Source organism: Thamnophis sirtalis, unplaced genomic scaffold, assembly GCF_051295495.1.
Source record: "Thamnophis sirtalis isolate CommonGarterSnake01/CBP01778 unplaced genomic scaffold, rThaSir2_p1.2 scaffold_2, whole genome shotgun sequence".
Classification (NCBI taxonomy): Eukaryota; Metazoa; Chordata; class Lepidosauria; order Squamata; family Natricidae; genus Thamnophis; species Thamnophis sirtalis.
The window spans coordinates 78,458,760-78,469,664 of NW_028261382.1; the positions used below are offsets into that span (position 1 = coordinate 78,458,760).

General features: G+C 44.9%; 1 protein-coding gene across 1 annotated transcript; it reads right to left on the bottom strand.

The window, feature by feature from the left end:
- Window positions 1-541: 541 nt before the first annotated feature.
- Window positions 542-10,058, bottom strand: NKX3-1 (NK3 homeobox 1). The gene is made up of 2 exons (XM_087706188.1): window positions 9,406-10,058; window positions 542-4,677 (listed from the first exon to the last, which is right to left on the bottom strand). Exons 1-2 carry the CDS (start codon window positions 9,671-9,673, stop codon window positions 4,274-4,276), a joined length of 672 nt encoding a protein of 223 aa, XP_087562314.1. The 5' UTR covers window positions 9,674-10,058; the 3' UTR covers window positions 542-4,273.
- Window positions 10,059-10,905: the final 847 nt, after the last annotated feature.

The window sequence follows — 10,905 nt, forward strand, 5'->3', positions numbered from 1 at the left end:
GCTCTGTTTTCACTAGCAGAAGTTTGCAGGAGGCCATCCCAGCCAAAAATGAAGCTTGGGAGCCTGTTTTCACTGGCAGAGTGCTTGGGCCACCACAGTTGCTCTTGACAGGAGTGATGCCCACCCTGGTACCCCAAGGTCAAATACAACTCAATGAAATAGAGTTTGACACCCCTGGTATAGGGTCTCCAGCCATGGGTATGGGGTTGGACTAGAAGACCTCAAGATCCCTTCCAACCTTACTATTCTGTGTTCTATGGCTTTTTCCTGTTTACATTTAGATTTGTGTGCAATTTTTAACACCTGTTTCTTCACTCACACTACGTTGGCCTATGACTGTAATGGGGATTTGAAATGATTTGATTTGAGCTTCATTCATACACATTTTTTCCTTCGCAATTTTGTCTTGTGATAATTATTTTTTGTGACTATTGTGCCTAATATAATTTCTGAAAATTACTTATGGCGGTAGAGTATGTGCACTTTGGTGTAGACAGTCTAATAGATTTCCTTTTAAACTTGACAAATTGCACAGCAAAACTCAGAAAATTGCCTTTTTTTTAATGGATAGCTGAATTTGAGTTTGTACAGTGGCTCAAAAACACAACACGAGAAGCTTGCATTACATTTCTCCTGTCCTTCCCACCCCGTTCCTCACAGAGATTATTTTCATGTCAAAACAGCTAAAGAAAAACCGCTGCATTTTCCTGACTGGATTAAAAAAAAACCATCAGTGAAAGGATGAGAATTTCAGGTGAAATAGATTAGCATCTGGATCTGCTATAAAATTCATGAGTGAGATAAAGGGGTTGCATTTGGCAGCATCTTAAGGCAAAGCACGGAAGGAAGGTTTTTCAACTTTTAAGAAGGAAAATTCCAGTTAAGCATTAAGAAAAAAATTCCCATCCTAATAAGAGTAATTAGGCAGTAGACACAATAATTAAAGCTATGTTCCTGGCAGCTCAATCATGACTATTTGAATCTGAGCAAGGAGTTGGACTTGATGGTCTCAGTGTGCCCCTTCCTAGTTCAATGATTCTATGTGGTGTTGGAATCTCTTTCTACCAATCCCTGAAGCCCTTTGAAATTGAATACAGACTGTCCATATTCCCAGAAGCAAATTAATAAAGCACAAAGAGAACTTCAAACTTTCTTCAACCCCTTCCTCGCAATAATCACTGTAGCAGTGCTATTCAACCTGGAAAATTAAGTCAGTGGGCTCAAAGTAAAGAAGATTGCTCACCTTAATCCAGCAACTAGAAATTGCTCCTCTCACTATTTCCATCACCCTTTAAAAGCTGAATCCCATTTCCTCCTGCTTGGAATTAAAATGAGACGCGCACTCTGCTTTGCATCCCCCCCACAATTTTTTTATTTAGAGTTACATCCCAAGAGACATTTATTGAGAGAAATAATTTCTTTGGCTTCCACAGAAGGGAACCTACACCCTGGGCTGAATGCATCATCACACAGGATCCTTTCAACACAACAGGTAAGCCACCTCAAGGGGCACTTCATTCGAAAGCGAAGCAAGGTGATGTTCTACTCGCATGGAAGCAGTTTGATGAATCCTCATGCTTGAAGGACACCATATTAGGATTGCACAAGAAAAGCTCGCCCTGAATTATGTATCCACCTACTAGATGAAGCAAGGTAGCTCAGAAACTAGAGGGGCTACCCAACAAAATGAAGAACTCATTGCAGCTTTGCTAAAAAAAGCACAGGGAAGAATAGCAATAGCACTTAGACTTACATACCTCTTTACAGTGCCTTTCCAGCCCTCTCTAAGCAGTTTACAGAGTCAGCCTCTTACCCCAAACAATCTGGGTCTTCATTTTACCTACCTTGGAAGGATGGAAGGCTGAGTCAACCTTGAGCCTGGTGAGAATCGAACTGCCAAACAGCTGGCAGTTGGCAGTCAGCAGAAATTTCCTTCCTTCCTTCCTTCCTTCCTTCCTTCCTTCCTTCCTTCCTTCCTTCCTTCCTTCCTTCCTTCCTTCCTTCCTTCCTTCCCTTCCACTTAGCAATAGCACTTAGACTTATATACCGTGTTACAGTGCCTTTACAGTCCTCTCTAAGCAGTTTACAGAATCAGCCTCTTGCCCCCAACAATTTGGGTCCTCATTTTACCCACCTTGAAAGGATGGAAGGCTGAGTCAACCTTGAGCCTGGTGAGATTTGAACTGCCAAATTGCAGTCAGCTGGCAGTCAGCAGAAGTAACCTGCAGTACTGCTTTCTAACCACTGCTCCACCGTGGCTCATTCTACCTTTGACAGGCATGAGAGTGGCTGTTTCAAATAACCCCCTAAATCTTTCCCAGGCTCATTTCAGCCAATCACCCCACTGGAATTATCCATGTTAGGAGAAGCTGTTTAGAAGCTACCAACATCTAAACTAATTTAAATTATAAAGCATCAAGACCCAAAAATGGAAGCTTTTCTTACATCAAATCAAAGAAACTCTAAATTTTCTACTACGGCAGCAAATTCATGAAGTTTCAGATATATAATGATTCACACCTTAAGCTGAACCAGCTATTGTTTAGTGCATAGAGTTTTTTTAATACACCGTGATTGTCTAGATTCACATTTTACAAGAGACTACCTATCATGGCTTGTACATCATAACCGTTCATCCAATAGATGAAATCAGGGATGCCCAATTTGAGATCTCAGAGGACTGTAACAGATGCCACAATGGGAAGCCTACAGCCTGGAAAATACCTATACCTGAACTACAATGTGAGAACCACATCAGCGTTTTCCAACCCATTCTCTGCCATCATGTTACTCTTTCAGATGGGGGTGTCAAACTCAAGGTCCGCAGGTCAGAACTGGCCTGCAGAGTCACCCTGGAAACAGTGAAGGACTGGCCCGGGGTGCCTCTGGCAGCGAAAACAGAGCTCGGGAGGGCCGCCTGTGACTCTCCCAAGCTTTGTTTTCGGCTGCGATGGCCTCCTGCAGCCCTCTGCCAGCCAAAATGGAGCTTGGGGAGGGGGCTCACATGCCCCGCCCGAGCTCTGTTTTCACTGGCAGATGTCTGCAAGAAGCTGTCAGAGCCAAAAATGGACATCAAACTGGCCATGCTTACCCTGGCCAATCCCCCTGGCCCCCCAAGGTCAAACACAACCCTGATGCAGCCCTTAATGAAATCGGGTTTGACCGTGACCCGTCAAAACCACGCCCGATTAAACCGCGTCGCTGATGTCATCAACCGGGCGACAACAGCTAGCGCGGAGAAAGAAGGGCGCTTTAAATAGCGCTTTAAAAGCAAGCCGATTCAACTTAAGGTAAGGGTTAGGTTTAGGGTTAGGTTTAGGGTTAGGTTAAGGGTTAGGGTTAGGTTTAGGATTAGGTTTAGTGGGGTTAGGTCTAGGTTTAGGGGTTAATTTTAGGCTTAGGGTTTACAGCGTGCTTCTGTCTCTGCGCTGTTGTCGCCCTGTTGATGACGTCAGCTACGCAGGTTAGTCAGACGCGGTTTAGTCAAGTGCGGTTTTGTGGTGGAACCGAGTTTGACACCCCTGCTCTATGCCCAATGGCATTTTAAGGAGGGGTGGGGGGGTTCCAGGTTTAAAAAGACTGATAAAACATGCTGTGTCGTCTGAGCCTGCCTAACTAGCCAAGGCTGAAACCTGATGCCTTTGTTATTATTACTCCCCAAGAGTTATTAGCTTATTCTGGAAAGTGCGTGTTTTGGGCTTTCATGTTTTAATGCATTGGTCAGGATGCCATAGTTCTTTCATTACATATGTTAATGAGTGTATGTGATTGCCTAGCCTTGAGAAAACAGAGAGACACACAATATTGCATTCGTAACTGTTCTTTGGATAATCCCTCGGCGTGGCTAGTGAGGAGACCCAGCAGCGACTCTAGAAATGGCAGAGGAAACAGGTTGACCAAATCTCTCTACAAAGCAGAGAGAGATTCAGCAGGTTCTGACCAGTTCAGTAGCAGAAAGTTTGAGTAGTTCGGAGAACTGGTAAATACCACCTCTGATTGGCCCCACCCCCATCTGTTCTCTGCCTCCTGAATCCCAGCTGATTGGGAGGGAATGGAGATTTTACAGTATTTTCCACCTGCCACGCCCACCAAGCCACACCACGCCCACCAAGCCACGCCCACAGAACTGGTAGTAAAATTTTTGAATACCACCGCTACTGCAAAGTCTACCTGGGCAATCGATTTCATGGTAGCAAAGTTAGTGGGGAGTTTGGGGGGGGGGTGAATGAAGACAAACGAATCCCTGAGAGACCTGGGTCACCGACAGCATTATTTACCAAAAGATTGGGCTCCAACCGTTCAGATAACATAAATAGGGGTTGTACTGATAGGTGTGGTATACAGAAAGTGCTAAGGTAGCCCTAGAGAAATTGTTCTCTCTGAAGACCGGGAGAGGTGAGTTCTTCTCAAGTTCTCCAAGCTCAGAGGCCAGTTGTTTCCTCTTGGTCTTGTATCTTCTGTTCTGGAACCAGATCTTCACTTGGGTTTCGGTGAGCTTCAGGTTCTTGGCGAGGTGGGCTCGCTCCGGAGCAGAGAGGTATTTCTGGTGGCTGAACTTCCGTTCGAGCTCAATGACCTGGCTGTGGGAGAAGGCTGCCCGGGAACGCTTCAGCTGTTTGGGGGTTCTCATGAAGGGTTTGGAGGGATGCTCACCGTTTGGCTGAGGGACGTCTGGATCTAGCAGGTGGGGGAAAAAGATGGGTACAACTTCAGTAATGGCTCTTCAGAAGAGGGCAAGACAGTTTCACTCCTGACATCATTCCAGACACAACGATGGAATAAACATATGAATCCTGGAGTTGCATCTTGCATGCCATACCATAATTCTGTTGGGCTAATTTAGTATGTTGGGCAACCCACTCAAAGAGTTTTACTGAGCAACCGTGGTTAGGCTATGGCGTAATGCTGTGATGGCAAACCTATGGCACTCGTGCAAGAGGTGGTACGCAGAGCCCTCTCTCTAGGCACGCAACCCATCACCAGCTGTTCTTTTGGTTTTTGGTCCATGCAAATGCACGCCGGCCAGCTGATCTTCATGCGTGCTGGAGTGCCAGAAACCTGAAGAACAGCTGGCCGGTGCGCATGTGTGTGATGGCCACCTGGTCTTTGGGTTTCTGGTGCTCCGGTACATGTGAAGACTAGTGGACAACATGCTCCTGTGCACCAGCCAGCTGGTCTTTGAGTTTACAGGGCTTCGGCATGTGTGCATCCATGTTCTGGTTTGGACAATCGGTGCCGAAAAGTTTTGCCATCACTGACTTAGTGCAAAGTGAATACTAACTCATGAATAAACACAATAGTTTGATTCACACGGCATGAAAGTGTGTAGAAAAATTGTTATCTAAGGTTGGGCTGTTCAATAGGCCTTTTACAAAATATATGTCTAGGTAATAAATACTGTATTTTTTCACATTACCAGTTTGAATAATATGAGCCCTTCGGTGCTATCTGGTGCAATTGAATGAGATGACGTTGCTAAATAATGAAAAAGAATTCTGACCGTGAGAACAATCAATCAGCGGAATTATCTTCTCTCTAAGAATTGTGGGGCCTCTGTCACTGGAGGTTTTCAAAAATAGACCTGACAATCATTTGACTGGGATGCTATAAAGGTCTTCTGCCTTGGTCAGAGGGTTGGACTAGAAGACCTCTGAGGCAGTGGTGGGTTGCAGGCAGTTCGCCCTGGTATGGGCATACCGGTGCCTGCCCGGAGCACTGGGTACCGTTCCGGTACGATGCTCCAGAGGGCCCACCTGCCTGTCCAAACTCCTTACCTGCATTTGAGCTCTTTGGCGCTTCCATGCACATGCACAGAGCACATGGTGCCTGCATGATACTCCACTGAGCAGCTGGAGAGTCACAGAAGCTCACGGAGGCATCACAAGAAGTAAGTACGCTGGGCCCCGGAACCCACCACTGCTCTGAGGTCTCTTCCAGCCCTACGATTCTATGATTCTATGTTCTTTATCACTAAGCCACGGCTCACATTTACAATTATAATCTGGATCAGGATCTTGCAAATCTTGTCAACAGCTAAACAAGATTGGACAGTTAATGGTTGGATGAGAAACCATCAGAAAATCTCAGGCCCGAGGTAGGAGGAAGAGAGGAGAGGAGAGGGAAAGAAGAAAGGGGAAAGGAGAGGAAGACATGGAGGGGAAGTAAGAGTAGGAGAGACGACAAGAAGGGGAAGAAGAAAAGGGAAGGGAGAGGAGGAAAGAAGAAAGTAGAGAAGAAGGGAGGGAAGGAGAAAAGGAAGGAAAAACAGGGTTGTGGTAAAACAAGATGGATGGATGGGATGGCAGGTAAAGCAATCCCGATTGTATATGTAAATCTTTAGATGGAGAAATAAATTGTTATAAATATTAAAAGATAACACACAATCTTAACAATAACTATGAGAATGTATATATTTGTGAATGTATATATGAAGAATAAAAATAAAAAACTTTAAAGAAAAAGAAAATTAGGCCTGAGGGCTAGTTTGCAAAAAGACAAGACAGGAAAAGAAAATGGTGCTGCAAAGAAAACTCCACAACGATGCCCATGAATTTGACAGGAGTTGCACTCACAACACACCCGCCTTTTTATCTAGACATGGGACTTTTATTTAAACCATTACGATTAACTTTCTTTGATAGACTCGTTTTCCATAACTTTAGCAATGTCATCTCATACAATCACACCAGGTAATAAGTACTGCATGATATTAATGCTAGAATGAGTCAAATTGAAAATGTGGAAAAATATTTATTACTGATACCTATATTTTGTAAAATCTCTATTGAGATAGAGCAGTGTTTTTCAACCACTGTGCCGCGGCACACTAGTGTGCCGTGACATAGTGTAAGGTGTGCCATGGGAAAAACACTTTATATATAGTCAATATAGGCACAGAGTTAAATTTTTTAAACATTTTCTAATGGTGGTGTGCCTCGTGATTTTTTTCATGAAAAAAGTGTGCCTTTGCACAAAAAAGGTTGAAAAACACTGAGATAGAGTACAGGAGAAGATAAAAATTCATCTGCAAAATTGACTAGCAGATCCTTTGCTGTGTTTCCCCCCCCCCCAGCCTCAAATTTTAACAAGGAGAACTATTTGGCAAACAGGAAACAAGTTTCCATAAATGCAGCTTGAAGTCTCCCAGCATTGGTCTCCATCCCCTCACCTTTGTATGAACGTATTTAACTGATGCAGCTGACTATCTCAAAACATCATCAATCAAGAATCATAAAACAATTCAAACTGTTAAAACTCAATACAAAAAAAGAGAGAAAGAAATTAAATACAAATAGGAGCCAAGACAGTATCAATGAAAGGAAAGTGAAACATCTACAATTTTTTTGACCAGAGGGGATGCTTTAGATCTGTGCATGAATCCATCAAATGCAACCTTTCATCATGGGACACTTTTTCCCCAAAAAGAGCACAAAGGCTCTTCTGGACATATTTATCATCCCCAAGACAAAAACCTTACAAGAGATGCTGAGAAATAAAGAAGTCACCTCAACCTGCTCAGCAATCTTTTTTAGAATAGAATAGAATAGAATAGAATAGAATAGAATAGAATTCTTTATTGGCCAAGTATGATTGGACACACAAGGAATTTGTCTTTGGATCAGATGCTCTCAATGTACATAAAAAGACAAGATACATTCATCAAGAATCTTAAGGTACAATACTTAATGATAGTCATAGGGTAAAACAAGCAATCAGGAAACAATCTTAAAAAGAGTTTGAATGTAACTTTCTCTATTTCTTATTTAGGGATTCAGGGGTGACATGATAGCAGTGTTCAATATCTAAAGAAAAGTTGCTGGAACTGGATATGTCTAGTTTCTTGGAGATCTTGGAGTCCTAGTGGACAACCATTTAAATAGGAGCCAGCCATGTGCAGCAGCTGCCAAAAAAGCCAACACAGTTCTAGGCTGAATAAACAGAGGGATAGAATCAAGATCACGCGAAGTGTTAATCATACTTTATAATGCCTTGGTAAGGACACACTTGGAATACCGCATACAGTTTTGGTCGCCACGATGTAGAAAAGATGTGGAGACTCTAGAAAGAGTGCAGAGAAGAACAACAAAGATGATTAGGGGACTGGAGACTAAAACATATGAGGAACAGTTGCAGGAACTGGGTACGTCTAGTTTAATAGAAAGAAGGACTAGGGGAGACATGATAGCAGTGTTCCAATATCTCAGGGGTTGCCACAAAGAAGAGGGAGTCAAACTATTCTCCAAGGCACCTGAGTGTAGAACAAGAAGTGATGGGTGGAAACTAATCAAGGAGAGAAGCAACTTAGAAATGAGGAGAAATTTCCTGACAGTTAGAACAATTAATCAGTGGATCAGCTTGCCCCCAGAAGTTGTGAATGCCCCAACACTGGAAGTCTTTAAGATGTTGGATAGCCATTTGTCTGAAACTGCCTAGGCAGGGGGTTGGACTAGAAGACCTCCAAGGTCCCTTCCAACTCTGCTTTTGTATTCTATTGTATTGTATTATACTCAGAAAAATAAGGTATTTACAAACTCCGGGTTGTAAAGTCTTTCAGGAAGAGAGTAGTTTGATGAAAAAAAGGACTAGGGGTGACATGATAGCAGTGTTCCAATATCTCAGGGGCTGCCACAAAGAAGATGGGGTCAAGTTATTCTCCAAAGCACCTGAGGGCAGGACATGAAGCCATAGATGGAAACAAATCATGGAGAGGACCAATCTAAAAATAAGGAGAGATTTCCTGACAGAGACAGCAATTAATCAATGGAATGACTTGCCTCCAGAAGTTGTGGGTGCTCCAACACTGGAAGTTTTTAAGAAGAGATTGGAGAACCATTTCTCTGAAATAGTTTAGGGCAAGGTGTCCTATTGAAGTGGAGGTTGGACCAGAGGATCTCCAAGGTCCCTTCCAACTGTTATTCTATTATCTGATGTTCTACATAAAATAGAAGCCACTTTGAGACACTAAGTTTTGGGTATTCAGGTTCTTTGAATTTCATACTAAGTGCCTGTTTACGGTTTTTTTTTTTTTTTTTGCCCCCCACTCCCAACACAGTAGGTTCTGAGATAATGTAGAAGGAGGCTTGTGTTGGAACAGGACGACAAGAAAATCAGAAGGCATAACAGGTGTTACATTTTGGTCAGAAGGACTAATCCAGGGGCGTCCAAACTTGGGAACTTTAAGACTTGTGAACTTCAACTCCCAGAGTCTTAAAGTTCCCAAGTTTGGATACCCCTGGATTAGTCGGAAAAGATGCTCTCAGGCTTCGTCCCCGTCCCCTTTCCCTTTTTCTTTTTTGGCAACCATTTAACCGTCCGCGGGGGAAGCAGAGGCAGGGTTCCAGAGTGGAAGATTCGTGTTCAGGATGTCGTGAGAACCCTTTGCAGGAACCACGGAGTTCATCTTACCTGTTGCATCCGTGTCGGAGACTCGGGGAGCTCCGAGAGGGAGGAGATCGCTGGGGCCGTCGGGGCGATGCGGGCGCGATATCTTTCCTGCCTTGGGCTCCGCGCTGGAAACCTTCCCCGCATCGCTCTTGCGCAGGATGTCCTGGATGAGGAACGAAGTCAACGGCTTGGGAGGGGGCCCCACCACGGGCCCGCCGCCCCCATCTGTGGGCAGAGGCAGCCGCGGCGGGCCAGCGCTGGGGGAAAGACGCTGCTGGGAGTTCTGCATCAGCCTGGCTGCGCGCGGTAAGGGGCGCCGCTTTTGCGCTCCGCGCAAAGTTTGGCACGCTCGTTCCGCGGAGCTTCCCCCCTCCTCCCGCGCGTCGGGAGGGTCGCTTATGTAGCTGGGCGGAGGGGCGGCGAGCCCTCCTGGCTGGGGATTGGTAGCTTCGGGCCCGAGATACGCCTCGTGGGCTTCTCCACCCAACAAGCCGGGCCCCCCCGATGACCTCCGCCGTGCACTTCGGGCCAGCGCGTCCCTCCCTCCTTCTTTTCTTGCGCGAGATGCTCTGTAAGGAATGGTCCTGGAGGCAGCGCTACTACCGGTAGTAGAGTATTTATAGTCAATGCCCTGGAGACGTTCAGGTGCGCGCTTGCCTTCGGACTGAAAGGGAAGCGCACTCCGACCTCTCCGGCGCCTACTCCAGCCTTCTTCAAATGGGCGTCCTCCAGTTGCGTGGGACTTCAAGATCGCGATGGACTGGGACGGTGGGAGGTCTGGTTACACCTATCCAGTGATAGAAGTCTTGAGGAGGTTGCCCTTTGCTCAGGGGTCAGTCCCGTTGAGCTGGGTGGGTATTCTTCGGTTCTGTAGGGCAGTTCTTATCCTGGGTCTCCCTGGGCTGAGAGAAATTCCACCCTGAACTCCTGCCTGGAGTTCAGGGTGGAATTTCCAAATCAATGCCTACAGATTTGAAGCTTCTTTTGGGCTAATCAGGAATAATGGGTGGAAACTGATCAAGAAGAGATTCAACCTGGAAATAGGAAGAAATTTTCTGACAGTGAGAACAATCAACCCATGGAACAGAAGTTACCTTCAGAAGTCATGGGAGTTTCATCACTGGAGGCTTTCAAGAAGAGACTGGACTGCCATCTGTCAGAAATGGTGTAGGGTCTCCTGATTGGGCTGGGGGTTGGACAAGATGACCTACAAGGTCCCTTCCAACTCTGTTAATCTTATCTGTATCAGTAATCACAAAAGCATCCCACCCACCCCAATCTTACATTTACCCAGACATTTATCTTTAGCATTGGCTGCCAGCTCAGAAATAAGAGCAGGTGCTTGCTTTTCAGATATCCCTAAGTTGAAAATAAACCACAATGTTTTGTTTCAACAATGCTTTTGAAAAATTAATTTTCATTTAATTATTCAAAAAAATAATTAAAACCATCTTTGCACATTCCTTCACCTTCGGAGCCCCTCCAGAGTACAATGCCTATTGTTCCTGTTGGCATGTCCTA

What these genes read in the sequence shown, in the direction of transcription:
- NKX3-1 (XM_087706188.1), bottom strand. Translation starts at nt 9,673, where the DNA reads ATGCAGAACTCCCAGCAGCGTCTTTCCCCCAGCGCTGGCCCGCCGCGG. An exon ending in CTCCGACACGGATGCAACAG is followed by an intron (nt 4,678 to 9,405) that starts GTAAGATGAACT and finishes CCCACCTGCTAG; the next exon opens with ATCCAGACGTCCCTCAGCCA.